Source organism: Coregonus lavaretus (assembly GCF_964263955.1).
Source record: "Coregonus lavaretus genome assembly, chromosome: 17".
NCBI classification, from domain to species: Eukaryota; Metazoa; Chordata; class Actinopteri; order Salmoniformes; family Salmonidae; genus Coregonus; species Coregonus lavaretus.
Window position 1 is genome coordinate 24,346,266 of NC_140004.1, and position 16,250 is coordinate 24,362,515.

A 16,250-nucleotide genomic window follows, 5' to 3' on the forward strand; every position below is an offset into this window, starting at 1 on the left:
CCCCACAAGTTTTCTAAACCAAAAATGTTTATACAGTGCATTCTGAAAGTATTCAGACCCTTGACTTTTTCCACATGTTGTTACGTTAAAGCCATATTCTAAAATTGATTAAATGATTTCCCCCCCTCAATACCACACATTTCTAAAAACCTGTTTTTGCTTTGTCGCTATGGGGTATTGTGTGTAGATTGATGAGGGGGATAACACTATTTAATCCATTTTAGAAAAAGGCTAAGGTAACAATGTGGAAAAAGTCAAGGGGCCTGAATACTTTTCGAATGCACTGTATTTTCATTGCTGGACCTGACTGTAAAAACACCAAGTGATTTTCATTTTGGAAATAGAGACACGTGATCGTATACAAATGATTGTTTTAGTCAAATATTATATCGGTTGCAGTAAACAAAGTATTAGTAATTATGTTCCGGCCCCACGACCATCTGCGCAAGAAAAAAATCGGCACGCGGCTGAATTTAGTTGATTATCCCTGATGTACATACATGAAACAAGTCTTGAGCTATGTCCATAAAGCCATTTCTGAAAGCAATAAGGATTACACCTGAAAATATTTAATTTAGAAACAACGAAAGTCAGATACTGTTGCATTACAACTCCACGGTAGACTACTCCTAGTCTGGGTACCAGTCTCTGTAACGTTCTATTCCTTGTATTCCGTGTCTGCCAAAGACATGGAGTGGAATTAAATAGCTAGCTATTTACGCCTGCTACGTTAGATTAGTTGAACAGAGACCGGCAACCAGGCTAGTTATTTTGAGCCTGCTGCTCTCGAGTGGAGGGTATTTCTGTGACTCCATCCAATCACGTTTGCAGACATGACAGAGCAACAGTTGGTCCCTCTTTGATTGGTCCCTTCACTGGAAATCCTTCGACACCAGCAACACTTTTGTTAGCTGATGCTAGCCTACCAGCAAAAGAGGATATACTGCAAAGACTGTCTGCCAACAATTCAACGTGTATATCTCAATAAAGGGTCAAGCGACACGGGAAAATGTCTTCGAACGAGCAAAGTATCATGCATAAATAGTATTCATTTTTCTTTGTTTTTACTCGCTAGCTATGAGAACGGCTAGCAAATAAGTCCAGAAGAACAACTAGCTAGCTTGCTAAGACATGGCTACCACCAGGGAGCTAAGACAATACCGACGTCCCATAGTGAGTATAAAGCAGGAGCAGGACGATGACTCGGACACGGAGGAGTCTCATCTGGGGATTAAGAAATCGGATGGACGAGAGTCACAGATAATCCACAGTGGTCATTTCATGGTGTCCTCGCCGCACATTGAACACCCACCAAAAAAAGGTTACGACTTCGACACAGTCAACAAACAAACCTGTCGGACGTATCACTTCGGGAAGACCAGCACATCACATCTCTCGATTGACGCGTCCTTAACAAAACTTTTCGAATGCATGACCCTTGCATACAGGTTTGTCTTGATTGCTTCTCAACTTAAATAAACTAAAAGTGTAACTTTAGCTAACTAGATATCTAGCTAGCTGCCTGGCCTTTGAAAGGCCAACAATGCAAGCATTTACTGCCATGGCATTTAAAGATGGGCTACATTTTGGACTATGACTTGGGTTCAAAATGGTGTTTATTACGTTTCAAGGGTTTTCCATACCTACCTACCAAATGACCGCTAGTTAGCTGTTTTGTTTTCTATTTAAGCAAATCACAAATTGGACGAATGTTTACTTTTCCAGTGTCTGTCTCGAGTATCAGAATCCACGCCCAAAGCATGAGGTGAAGCTAGTTGAAGTCACGAGTATACATTTCCAGAACCATTTTCTAAAAAGTATAGGCTACGCTATAGTGGCATAAAACAACACGCGTACAATGCTTCGTAAACAACAGGTGTCGACTAACAGTGAAATGCTTACTTAGGGGCCCTTCCCAACAATGCAGAGAAAGAACATTGATAAATAATAGAAAAGGAAAACACGTAATAATACAGCTTGGTCTCATAGACTATATGTAACATAGTAAAGTTAAATCCGAGAGGTCCAAATTAGTGTGATATGTTATGTTTGGTATGGTTACTTAAGTTAAAAACGAGAGTAGGCTGGATGGGAAGGCTAATTTCAGTTTGTGACAAAACAAGCAAGTAGAGTCATTGTACCTTCTAAACCGCTGTTTGAAGCTGGTGTTCAAAACCGAAAGTAAAAGATGCAAAAACAAAACTTAAGCATGGGGAAGGTAGAAATAGTGCACATGGAACAGACTTATACCCCATAATGACAAAGCAAAAACAGGTTTTTAGAAATTGTTGCAAATGTATTAAAAACTGAAATACATTTACATAAGTATTCAGACCCTTTACTCAGTACTTTGTTGAAGCACCTTTGTCAGTGATTACAGCCTCAAGTCTTCTTGGGTATGACGCTACAAGCTTGGCACACCTGTATTTGGGGAGTTTCTCCCATTTTTCTCTGCAGATCCTCTCAAGCAGTGTTGCCAACTCAGTAAGGAAAGTAACTATTGGCTGTCCTAAAAGTCGCTAGTAGTTGCTAAATGATGTCATCACCTAATTTGCATAATTGGCAAAGGATCAGAAGGATTACTTTATCCTATCCCAGGTATTCCTTAAAGAGGTGGGGTTTCAAATGTCTCTGGAAGGTGGTGAGTGACTCCGCTGTCCTGGCGTCGTGAGGGAGCTTGTTCCACCATTGGGGTGCCAGAGCAGCGAACAGTTTTGACTGGGCTGAGCGGGAACTATGCTTCCGCAGAGGAAGGGGAGCCAGCAGGCCAGAGGTGGATGAACGCAATGCCCTCGTTTGGGTGTAGGGACTGATCAGAGCCTGAAGGTACAGAGGTGCCGTTCCCCTCACAGCTCCATAGGCAAGCACCATGGTCTTGTAACAGATGCGAGCTTCAACTGGAAGCCAGTGGAGTGTGCGGAGGAGCGGGGTGACGTGAGAGAACTTGGGAAGGTTGAACACCAGACGGGCTGCGGCATTCTGGATGAGTTGTAGGGGTTTAATGGCACAGGCAGGGAGCCCAGCCAACAGCGAGTTGCAGTAAACCAGACGGGAGATGACAAGTGCCTGGATTAGGACCTGTGCCGCTTCCTGTGTAAGGCAGGGTCGTACTCTCCGAATGTTGTAGAGCATGAACCTGCAGGATCGGGTCACCGCCTTGATGTTAGCGGAGAACAACAGGGTGTTGTCCAGGGTCACGCCAAGGCTCTTCGCACTCTGGGAGGAGGACACAACGGAGTTGTCAACCGTGATGGCGAGATCATGGAACGGGCAGTCCTTCCCCGGGAGGAAGAGCAGCTCCGTCTTGCCAAGGTTCAGCTTGAGGTGGTGATCCGTCATCCATACTGATATGTCTGCCAGACATGCAGAGATGCGATTCGCCACCTGGTTATCAGAAGGGGGAAAGGAGAAGATTAGTTGTGTGTCGTCAGCGTAGCAATGATAGGAGAGGCCATGTGAGGATATGACAGAGCCAAGTGACTTGGTGTATAGGGAGAATAGGAGAGGGCCTAGAACTGAGCCCTGGGGGACACCAATGATGAGAGCACGTGGTGCGGAGACAGCTTCTCGCCACGCCACTTGGTAGGAGCGACCGGTCAGGTAGGACGCAATCCAGGAGTGAGCCGCGCCGGAGATGCCCAGCTCGGAGAGGGTGGAGAGGAGGATCTGATGGTTCACAGTATCAAAGGCAGCAGACAGGTCTAGAAGGACAAGAGCAGAGGAGAGAGAGTTAGCTTTAGCAGTGCGGAGAGCCTCCGTGACACAGAGAAGAGCAGTCTCAGTTGAATGACCAGTCCTGAAACCTGACTGGTTTGGATCAAGAAGGTCATTCTGAGAGAGATAGCAAGAGAGTTGGCTAAAGACGGCACGCTCAATAGTTTTGGAAAGAAAAGAAAGGGATACTGGTCTGTAGTTGTTGACATCAGTGGGATCGAGTGTTGGTTTTTTGAGAAGGGGTGCAACTCTCGCTCTCTTGAAGACGGAAGGGACATAGCCAGCGGTCAAGGATGAGTTGATCAGCGAGGTGAGGTAGGGGAGAAGGTCACCGGAGATGGTCTGGAGAAGAGAGGAGGGGATGGGGTCAAGCGGGCAGGTTGTTGGGCGGCCTGCAGTCACAAGTCGCAAGATTTTATCTGGAGAGAGAGGGGAGAAAGAAGTCAAAGCATAGGGTAGGGCAGTGTGAGCAGGACCAGCAGTGTCATTAGACTTAACAAACGAGGATCGGATGTCGTCAACCTTCTTTTCAAAGTGGTTGACGAAGTCATCCACAGAGAGAGAGGAGGGGGGGGGGGGATTCAGCAGGGAGGAGAATGTGGCAAAGAGCTTCCTAGGGTTAGAGGCAGATGCTTGGAATTTAGAGTGGTAGAAAGTGGCCTTAGCAGCAGAAACAGATGAAGAAAATGTAGAGAGGAGGGAGTGAAAAGATGCCAGGTCGGCAGGGAGTTTAGTTTTCTTCCATTTCCGCTCCGCTGCCCGGAGCTCTGTTCTGTGAGCTCGCAATGGTAAGCCAGGGCGGGATCAGACAGCGGCGGCTTCCCGCATGCGCGATTCATTTGCAGTCTGGACGCGGAGGGGTGAACATCTCCTGCTCTGACTGCAGCTGGGAGGGACTGCTGCGCGAGTACTGGGCCGTCTGTGAGTGCTTTGGGACGGGGGTAACAAAGCACCCGCTGCTCGTTGAGAAGAGTAAGAACGATACGTGCTTTCACGTCAGAGTCTCAGTCTCCAATAACACCAGAAAAAGTCACTAGATTTGTCACTAGTCGCTTTTTTGAAAATGTGTCGCTAGAGGGGTCTGAAAACTCGCTAAATATAGCGACAGTCACTAAGTTGGCAAAACTGCTCTCAAGCTTTGTCAGTTTGGATGGGGAGCGTCGCTGCACAGCTATTTTCAGGTCTCTCCAGAGATGTTAAATCGGGTTTAAGTCCGGGCTCTGGCTGGGCCACTCAACGACATTCAGAGACTTTTCCCTGAAGGCACTGCTGCGTTGTCTTGGCTGTGTGCTTAGGGTCGTTGTCCTGTTGGAGGGTGAACCTTAGTCCCAGTCTGAGGTCCTAAGTGGTCTGGAGCAGGTTTTCATCAAGTATCGCTCTGTACTTTGCTCTGTACATCTTTCCCTGGATCCTGACTAGTCGCCCAGTCCCTGCCGCTGAAAAACATCCCCACAGCATTATGCTGCCACCACCATGCTTCACCGTAGGGATGGTGCCAGGTTTCCTCCAGACATGCCGCTTGACATTCAGGCCAAAGAGTTCAATCTTGGTTTCTTCAGACCAGAGAATCTTGTTTCTCATGGTCTGAAAGTCCTTTAGGTGCCTTTTACTGAGGAGCGGCTCCTGTCTGGCCACTCTACCATAAAGGCCTGATTGGTGGAGTGCTGCAGAGATGGTTGTCCTTCTGGAAGGTTCTCCCATCTCCACAGAGGAACTCTGGAGCTCTGTCAGAGTGACCATCGGGTTCTTGGTCACCTCCTTGACCAAGGCCCTTCTCCCCCGATTGCTCAGTTTGGCCGGGCGGCCAGCTCTAGGAAGAGTCTTGGTGGTTCCAAACTTCTTCCATTTAAGAATGATGGAGGCCACTGTGTTCTTGGGGATGTTCAATGTTGCAGACATTTTTTGGTACCCTCCCCCAGATCTGTGCCTCAACAGAATCCTGTCTCGGAGCTCTACGGACAATTCCTTGGACCTTATGGCTTGGTTTTTGCTCTGACATGCACTGTCAACTGTGGGACCTTATATAGACAGGTGTGTGCCTTTCCAAATCATGTCCAATCAATATAATTTACCACAGGTGGACCAAACAAGTTGTAGAAACATCTCAAGGATGAATTTCGAGTCTCAGAGCAAAGGGTCTGAATACTTATGTAAATAAGGTATCTGTTTTTTCGTTCTTTTTTTTTTTTGCAACAACAAAAATGTTTCGCTTTGTCATTATGGGGTATTGTGAGTAGATTGACGGGGGATAAAAAAAAAAAAAAACATTTTTAGAATACGGCTGTAACGTAACAAAATGTGGAAAAAGTCAAGGGGTCTAAATACTTCACGACTGCACTGTATAAGAAAGCTCAGGAAATATATACTTTTTTTTACACACATTTAACCCCAATTTTGGGTAGGCACGACTACCTTCATACTTCCATTTATTTTTTAAAACCGGTACTGGTTACCTTCGGACGAGTCCCCTGCCACTTGTGGGGGTCGTAGAGCAAAACAGAGACCACCATTGTGTTCGTGAGAGTCTCCCCTTTCCATAATAGTTTGTAGGCCAAACTGTTCGGAAGCTACAGACGTTTTTGTGAAAATACCTATTTTCGGGATGTCTCATGGTCTGACAAACACTGCTCTAGCTCTGCCACCTTTCACCGCAGATGCGGAAGGGCGACGTAGGCGGATGTGGTGGATTGACACTCATCCAAAGCAAAACATATGTCTACCTTAAACTGACAGATTTTGATGGGGATGTTTTATTATGTTACTTAGAGCGTCAATCGACTCTAGGGGTTTAACTATTTAACTAACAATTTAAGTCTTATGGCTTGGGGGTAGAAGCTGTTCAATGTCCTGTTGGTTCCAGACTTGGTGTATCAGTACTGCTTGCCGTGCGGTAACACTGTCTATGACTTGGGTGGCTGGAGTCTGACAATTTTTAGTGCCTTCCTCTGACACCGCCTGGTATAGAGGACCTGGATGGCTGGGCCGTCCGCACTAGCGTCTTGTGGTCGGATGCCAAGCAGTTGCCATACCAAGCCGTGATGCCGCCAGTCAAGATGCTCTCAATGCTGTAGCTGTAGAACTAATTAAACTTTTTTTCCCCAATTTTGTGATATCCAATTGGTAGTTAGTCTTGTCCCATCGTTGCAACTCCCCTACGGACTCGGGAGAGGCGAAGGTCGAGAGCCATGCATCCTCCGAAACACGACCCTGCCAAGCCGCACTGCTTCTTGATACACTGCTCGCTTAACCCGGAAGCCAGCCGCACCAATGTGTCGGAGGAAACACTGTCAAGCTGGCGACCGAAGTCAACTTGCAGGCGCCCGGCCCGCCACAAGGAGTCGCTAGAGAGCCATGGTACAAGGAAATCCCGGCGGCCAAACCCTTCCCTAACCCAGACGACACTTGGCCAATTGTGCACCGCCTCATGAGTCTCCCGGTCACGGCCAGCTGTAACACAGCCTTGGATTGAACCGTGGTCTGTATTGACGCCTTAGTGTGTGTATACATTATATTCGTTATGTATCTTATTTATCACGTGCGTACAGCATACAGATATAGCGCCTTTGAGCTGAAAATGCTATCGCATCTCAAACAGCAAATGCATAGGCAACGGAAGGCAGGCTTCATCAGCGCGTCACACTCCACTTTGCTATGCACTGGAGGCAGTATGCATTTTGAAAATATTCAGACCCCTTCCTGTTTCCCACATTTTAAGTTACAGCCTTATTCTAAAATTGATTAAATAAAAAAAATTCCTCATCAATCTACATACAACACCCCATAATGACAAAGCGAAAACAGGTTTTTAGAAATTTTAGCAAATGTATTAAAAATATCTTAAATACCTTATTTACATAAGTATTCAGACCCTTTGCTATGACACTCGAAATTGAGCTCCGGTGCATCCTATTTCCATTGATCATCCTTGAGATGTTTCTACAATTTGTTTGGAGTCCATTTGTTGTAAATTCAATTGATTGGACATGATTTGGGAAGGCACACACCTGTCTATATATAGCAGAGCATGTCAGAGCAAAAACCAAGCCTTGAGGTCGAAGGGTACCAAACATTTTCTGCAGCATTGAAGGTCCCCAAGAACACCGTGGCCTCCATCATTCTTAAATGGAAGAAATTTGGAACCACCAAGACTCTTCCTAGAGCTGGCCGCCCGGCCAAACTGAGCAATCGGGGGAGAAGGGCCTTGGTCAGGGAGGTGACCAAGAACCCGATGGTCACTCTGACAGAGCTCCAGAGTTCCTCTGTGGAGATGGGAGAACCTTCCAGAAGGACAACCATCTCTGCAGCACTCCACCAATCAGGCCTTTATGGTAGAGGGGCCAGACGGAAGCCACTCCTCAGTAAAAAGTACATGACAGCCTGCTTGGAGTTTGCCAAAAGGCTCCTAAAGGACTCTCAGACCATGAGAAACAAGATTCTCTGGTCTGATGAAACCAAGATTGAACTCTTTGGCCTGAATGCCAAGCGTCACATCTGAAGGAAACCTGGCACCGTCCCTACCGTGAAGCATGGTGGTGGCAGCATCATGCTGTGCGGATGTTTTTCAGCGGCAGGTACTGGGAGACTAGTCAGGATCGAGGGAAAGATGAATGGAGCAATGTACAGAGCGATCCTTGATGAAAACCTGCTCTAGAGCGCTCAGGACCTTAGACTGTGGCGAAGGTTCACCTTCCAACAGGACAACGACCCTAAGCACACAGCCAAGACAACACAGGGGTTGCATCAGGACAAGTCTCTGAATGTCCTTGAGTGGCCCTGCCAGAGCCTGGACTTGAACCCAATCGAACATCTCTGGAGAGACCTGAAAATAGCTGTGCAGCGACACTCCCCATCCAACCTGACAGAGCTTGAGAGGATCTGCAGAGAAGAATGGGAGACACTACCCAAATACAGGTGTGCCAAGCTTGTAGCGTCATACCCAAGATGACTCGAGGCTGTAATCGCTGCCAAAGGCGCTTTAACAAAGTACTGAGTAAATGGTCTGAATACTTACACTACTGGTCAGATGTTTTAGAACACCTACCCATTCAAGGGTTTTTCTTTTCTTTTTACTATTTTCTACATTGTAGAATAATAGTGAAAACATCAAAACGATGAAATAACACACATTTAATCATGTAGTAACCAAAAAAGTGTTAAACAAATCAAAATATATTTGAGATTTGAGATTCTTCAAATAGCCACCCTTTGCCTTGATGACAACTTTGCACACTCTTGGCATTCTCTCAACAAGATTCACCTGGATTGCTTTTCCAACAGTTTTGAAGGAGTTCCCACATATGCTGAGCACTTGTTGGCTGCTTTTCCTTCACTCTGCGGTCCGACTCATCCCAAACCATTTCAATTTGGTTGAGGTCGGGGGATTGTGGAGGCCAGGTCATCTGATGCAGCACTCCATCACTCCTTCTTGGTTAAATAGCCCTTACACAGCCTGGAGGTGTGTTGGGTCATTGTCCTGTTGAAAAACAAATGATAGTCCCACTAAGCCCAAACCAGATGGGATGGCGTATCGCTGCAGAATGCTGTGGTAGCCATGCTGGTTAATTGTGCCTTGAATTCTAAATAAATCACAGACCATAACACCAGTCTCACCAACAAAGCACCCCCACACCATAACACCACCTCCTCCATGCTTCACAGTGGGAAATACACATGCGGAGATCATCCGTTCACCCACACAAAGACACGGAAGTTGGAACCAAAAATCTCCAATTTGGACTCCAGACCAAAGGACAGATTTCCGCCGGTCGAATGTCCATTGCTCGTGTTTCTTGGCCCAAGCAAGTCTCTTCTTCTTCTTATTGGTGACCATTTAGTAGTGGTTTCTTTGCAGCAATTCGACTATGAAGGCCTGATTCACACAGCCCTCTGAACAGTTGATGTTGATATGTATCTGTTACTTGAACTCTGTGTAGCATTTATTTGGGCTGCAATTTCTGAGGTAGGTGACTCTAATGAACTTATCCTCTGCAGCAGAGGTAACTCTGGGTCTTCCATTCCTGTGGCGGTCCTCATGAGAGCCAGTTTCATCATAGCGCTTGATGGTTTTTGCGACTGCACTTGAAGAAACTGTCAAAGTTCTTAATGTTCCGTATTGACTGACCTTTGTGTCTTAAAGTAATGAAGGACTGTCGTTTCTCTTTACTTATTTGAGCTGTTCTTGCCAAAATATGGACTTGGTCTTTTACCAAATAGGGCTATCTTTTGTATACCCCACCTACCTTGTCACAACACAACTGATTGTCTCAAACACATTAATTTGTGGATTTTCTTTCCTTCTTAACTTTTAACAAGGCATACCTGTTAATTGAAATGCATTCCAGGTGAAGCTGGTTGAGAGAATGCCAAGAGTGTGCAAAGGGTGGCTATTTGAAGAATTTCAAATCTCAAATATATTTTGTTTTGTTTAACACTTTTTTTGGTTACTACATGATTTCATATGTGTTATTTCATAGTTTTGATGTCTTCACTATTATTCTACAATATAGAAAATAATAAAAATAAGGAACCATTTAATCAATTTTAGAGTAAGGCTGTAAAGTAACAAAATGTGGAAAAGTCAAGGAGTCTGAATACTTTCTGAATGCACTGTACTTTAATTGTTTGAAACCTGAACGTTTTACTACATATAATGAGGCATATCTTACCTTGGTTCAAAGTAGCCTAGCCAAAATCAGACCAAATCTGTGGAGGCAATTATTTTTTATCAACTTTCTTTCATTGTCCAGTAGCCAAAGGCACAATCCTAGTCATATTAGCAACCCATGCTAGTTGTTGCATATTAGATCTCCCCTCTTCCTACATTTCAAAAATATGTTTTAATCTGTCACATTAATCCGCTTGCATGTGTTTTCCCGCTAATTGCATTATGGAGAGAACGCTTGCGCATAGCCTACTGCCTTGTGCACATTGCTGTGCTTATAATGTGAAGAAATTATAGTTTATCAACATTTTAAGCTAAACGCTATCTGTTGCGTCACTAATTGCTTTTTAACGGGGTTTTTTAACGTAGCCTCGGCCTGCTGGTTGTAGAAATGTGTGGTCTATCGTCCCACAGCTGTCCTAGAGTCTGTTTGGAATAGGCGATTTCTTTCTCAACAAGCTGACAATAGAATAGAATAGTTACACTTTTCTACTAAAGGGGATAGTAGATTGACATAGGGTAGTGATTTTGCTGTTTGTTTCTCGTCTTGTAGGCTGAGGAAAAGTAAATGTGGACAGTTATTCTAAACAGCTTCAAAGTGCACATCATAATTCAGTAAGAAGGACCGCACATCGTTGCATCCTCGACTTGCATGTTCTGTTAATATCAATTACCATAATCTAAATGTGATTTCTGTCATTCTGAGCACTGTGAATGGATGCCCTAATCAGGTTATGCACCCAATGCATATGGGTCCGGTACATTTCTCAAATGTCCGGTAAATTAAAAATGCTAATGGTAGGGATGCATAACTGACCCTCATTAACCGGTCAACAAACAGTAAATTTAAGTGACCAACAGAAAATACTGTCAGAGATCTGTATATAATGACGAGATGCTTATGTTTCCACCCTAACAATGGGAGCCGTCCCAAGGTGGGAATGCGGGCGACAAGCTTAGGCCCAAAATAAGCCAGTAGAAACATATTGGCCTTTGGCGAGAGTGAAACCTTTCGCTTTGCCACTTCCTCTCTGATACTATGCACGCGTACGACCGGACATTTCTCATTAAGAGCTTAATGGAAACGTGCAACAACAGCAAGCCTATCGTCTTATAGTTCAAAAGGCTATAGCCTATTATTGAACACTCCTGTAATGAAGCAGCTAATAAAACATAATTTTCAAACATTTGCCAAATTGCAATTTGCAGAAAACACCGTTCTAAACCTAATGCGAGCAGTTGTGACAGAGATTACTGAGGGGGAATAGGCTTTGTCATGCCCTCCTCACGTCAGTCTTGGTGTGTTTGGACTGTGATAGATCCTTAGTGATGTGGTCACAGAGGAACTTGAAGCTCTTGTCCCGCTCCACTACAGCCCTGCCGATGCGAATAGGGGCGTGCTCGGCCCTCCTTTTCCTGTAGTCCACGACCAGCTCCTTTGTCTTGCTGATGTTGAGGGAGCGGTTGTTTCCCTGGCACCTCACTGCTTGGTCTCTGACCTCCCTGTAGGCTGTCTCATCGTCGTCTGTGATCAGGCCTACCACTGTTGTGTCGTCGGCAAACTTAATGATAGTGTTGGAGTCGTGCGCGGCCATGCAGTCATGGGTGAACAGGGAGTACAGGAGGGGACTGAGCACGCATCCCAGAGGGGCCCTCAACAGTGTTGAGGGTCAGTGTGGCGGATGTGTTGTTGCCTACCCTCACCTCCTAGGGGTGTCCCGTCAGGAAGTCTAGGATCCAGTTGCAGAGGGAGGTGTTTAATCCCAGGGTCCTTACCTTAGTGATGAGCTTGGAGGGCGCTATGGTGTTGAATGCTGAGCTTTAGTCAATGAACAGCATTCTCATGTAGGTGTTCCTTTTGTCCAAGTGGGAAAGGGCAGTGTGGAGTGCAATAGAGATTGCGTAATCTGTGGATCTGTTGGGGCGGTATGCGATATTAGCCATTCTTTAATAATGTGTTGTGCGGTGGTCAACAGTCTGCTGTTGCAGTAATATGGTCCTGTCCTACTAGAGCAGGTCTGGTCTGGGTAACTTTGCATAGTTTGCATAGCAGTTTGACAGTTAAACCTAATTTAACTACAGTTGAAAAAGAAAGTTTAGTGATTTAGACAAGTCATATGTTTAAAACCTGTCTAATAATCTGAAATAAGGCTAGTTGAAGAAATGATAATGTTGTACACAGAAGGTCCCCTAGAACAGAGCTGAGAAACCCTGTGTTAGAGGCTCATCTTGTTGTGCTTGTCTCTCTTAACCTCTTAGGTGAAAGGCCAGCTGCTCCAAGAGGGTCTCCACATGCATTCGTAAATTGCAGGCAGCACGTTAACTTGGGGCAGCCGGTATTTTTAGAGCAGGGGCTACACACCCATAATATCCCCTTCTCCCCATCAGCCTTGAGTAGACTGATGCATTGCTGCTCAAATCAAATGCTATTTGTCTAGTGCCGAACACAGGCACACACATACACACCCTGTTTTACTGAGAGAATGGACCCTGGATTGTTGGGATTTTACAGCCTTTGTTTAGCCATTCTTGATGTGTGGAGAAGGACACTTGACACCAGATGCCCAGGCAATGCAAACCGCCTGAGCGCCACTTTTTTGACAAGGATTTTGCGATAACAGTCGTTGCTACTTCTTGGCACCCCCTCAACCCCTGTCAACACATGATAGGACACCTGTGTCAGAGGGATCCCCTTTACAGCTCTCTGTTTGCCAAGGGTTGGCACTATCCATTGCCCATCCCTCAACCTTTGCCCCAGTTTTACTGCAGACTAGGTTTATTAAATCAAATTACATTCATGCTTCGTAAACAACAGGTGTAGACTTAACAGTGAAATGCTTACTTTGCATAGAGAAGGAAAATAGAGAAATAATATAATAGTAAAACACGTAATAATAAATACACATTGAGTAATCATAGCTTGGCTGTATACAAGGGGTACCAGTACCGAGTCAATGTGCAGGGGTACCAGGTAATTGAGGTCGATGCATTATATATACAAAAGTATGTGGACACCCATTCAAATGAGTGGATTCAGCTATTTCAGCCACACCCGTTGCTGACGGGTGTATAAAATCGAGCACACAGCCATGCAATCACCATAGACAAACATTGGCCGTAGAACGGTCTTACTGAAGAGCTCAGTGACTTTCAATGTGGCACCGTCATAGGATGCCACCTTTCCAACAAGTCAGTTCGTCAAATTTCTGCCCTGCTAGAGCTGCCCCGGTAAGTAAGTGCTGTTATTGTGAAGTGGAAACGTCTAAGAGCAACAATGGCTCAGCCACGAAATAGTAGGCCACACAAGCTGACAGAACGGGACTGAAGCGTGTATCACGTAAATACCGTCTGTCCTCGGTTGCAACACTCACTACCAAGCTCAAAACTGCCTCTGGAAGCACCGTCAGCACAATAACGGTTTGTTGCGAGCTTCATGAAATGGGTTTCTATGGCCGAGTAGCCGCACACAAGCCTAAGATCACCATGCGCAATGCCAAGCTTCGGCTAGAGTGGTGTAAAGCTCGCCGCCATTGGACTCTGGAGCAGTGGAAATGCTTCCCCATCTGGCAGTCCGACGGACAAATATGGGTTTGGCAGATGCCAGGAGAACGCTGCCTGCCCGACTGCATAGTGCCAACTGTAAAGTTTGGTGGAGGGTGAATAATGGTCTGGGGCTGTTTTTCATGGTTCGGGCTAGGCCCCTTAGTTCCAGTGAAGGGAGATCTTAACGCTACAGCATACAATGACATTCTAGACGATTCTATGCTTCCAACTTTGTGGCAACAGTTTGGGGAAGGCCCTTTCCTGTTTCAGCATGACAATGCTCCCGTGCACAAAGCGAGGTTCGTACAGAAATGGTTTGTCGAGATCGGTGTGGAAGAACTTCACTGGCCTGCACAGAGCCCTGACCTCAACCCCATCGAACACCTTTGGGATGAATTGGAATGGCGACGGCGAGCTAGGCCTAATCGTCCAACATCCGTGCCCGACCTTACTAATACTCTTGTGGCTGAATGGAAGTCCCCGCAGCAATGTTCCAACATCTAGTGGAAAGCCTTCCTAGAAGAGTGGAGGCTGTTATAGCAGAAAAGGGGGGACTAACTCCATATTAATGCCCATGATTTTGGAGTGAGATGTTTGAGGAGCAGGTGTCCACATACTATTGTTAATATAGTGTATGTACATATAACTAACTATTTAGCAGTCTGATGGCTTGGGGGTAGAAGCTGTTTAGGGTCCTGTTGGTTCCAGACTTGGTGAATCGGTCCTGTGCTGTAGCAGAGAGAACAGTCTATGACTTGGGTGGCTGGAAGTGTTTGACTATTTTTTTGGCTTTCCTCTGACACTGCCTGGTATAGAGGTCCTGGATGGCAGGGAGCTCGGCCCCAGTGAAGTACTGGGCTGTACGCACTACCCTCTGTAGCGCCTTGCGGTCAGATGCCAAGCAGTTGCCATACCAAGTGTTGATGCAGCCAGTCAAGATGCTCTCAATGGTGCAGCTGTAGTCCACGATCAGCTCCTTTGACCGTGGACAACATGTAGAGAACGTGACCGATGCCCAGAACCTGAACTAAACTGTAGATGGTCTAGCTACACCCTCTTTTACTACACAATAGGACAGAGCCTGAAGAATCCACGATAAAACCAAACTCACTAAGCTTTTTCAACATACTGCAATTAAAGATGCACCCAGTCAATGTGGAACTACTATGAGTGTAAAAGATTGACAAATGTTGTGGTTCCTTAAACTGGGCAAGTCTACCACATTCAAGTCCTCTCTTAACCTCGGCACTCACTCAAATGGCATGACACAGCCCACATAAATCACCCACCCACCGTCGCTCAGTAGCAGCGTGTTGCCTTTCAGTTGAGGGGGCGGGTTGGGTAGGGCAGTGAGTGTCTGTCCGGAGCAACCAGTGTCCTCATATAGCCTGTCTTAGATGGAGAGGTTTTACAGCCTGGTGTCCCCAGGGATCCCTCATGCAGTGGCTATGTTTGTGGACACGGGCAACAGGCTTAGGCAGCTACAGTGCATTCGGAAAGTATTCAGACCCCTTGACTTTTTCCACATTTTGTTACGTTACAGCCTTATCCTAAATTGGATTCAATGGTTTTTTCCCCACACAATACCCCATAATGACAAATCAAAAAACAAAACAATAATATCACATTTTTCATAAGAATTCAGACCCTTTACTCAGTACTTTGTTGAAGCACCTTTGGCAGCGATTACAGCCTTTCCGAGTGCACTGTATGTTCCCGGGTGATTCTCGTGAAACCAGCATTGTACAATGGCAGGGATTATTTGAGTATAAAATCATTATGTAATTACATGGTATAACCATTATTTCAAGGACATATTTTTTATTTCTTGCACAAGATTATTACACATTTCAGCACATTATTTGGATGTTTTTATGCATTTTTCAATTAATTTCTCATTACCGCAATGTGGATGTGGATTCAATATTATGGTAATCTATAGTATTGTAAATTATGTAAATATTAATATAAAAAAATTAAAACATACTGCATGTTTCTAATGTTCTATAAAAATGAATTCCTTTCAAATCAGAATATTAAAATATAAAGAAAATACATTGTTCACACATTTCTCCCATTTAAAAACACAATGATATTTTAAATAAAAAATGTATTCTCCCATGATGCATCATTAAGAAGAGAATTTAAAAAATGGCTGCAAGGTAAGATAATCCCCTCACTTCTCAAAAAAAAAACGGTACTTTTCTCTATACCCCCGGTTCACGACACTATTGATTCTCATTACTGCTATTGTTCATTAAGTGTGATAGAATTTATTTTGAATATCCATATTATATCAATATGTAGGTATTGAATTGCCCCACATCACAAT

The 16,250-nt window shown here is 45.0% G+C and overlaps 1 protein-coding gene across 1 annotated transcript in view; it reads left to right on the forward strand.

Annotated features, from left to right (window-relative positions):
- The first annotated feature begins 939 nt into the window (after positions 1-939).
- Positions 940-16,250, forward strand: part of mlxip (MLX interacting protein) — a 52,205-nt gene continuing 36,894 nt past the window's right edge. The window contains exon 1 of the mRNA XM_084181057.1: positions 940-1,448. Within this exon, the coding sequence (XP_084037183.1) occupies positions 1,132-1,448 (317 nt within the window). The 5' untranslated portion in view covers positions 940-1,131. The remainder of the gene's footprint in view (positions 1,449-16,250) is intronic.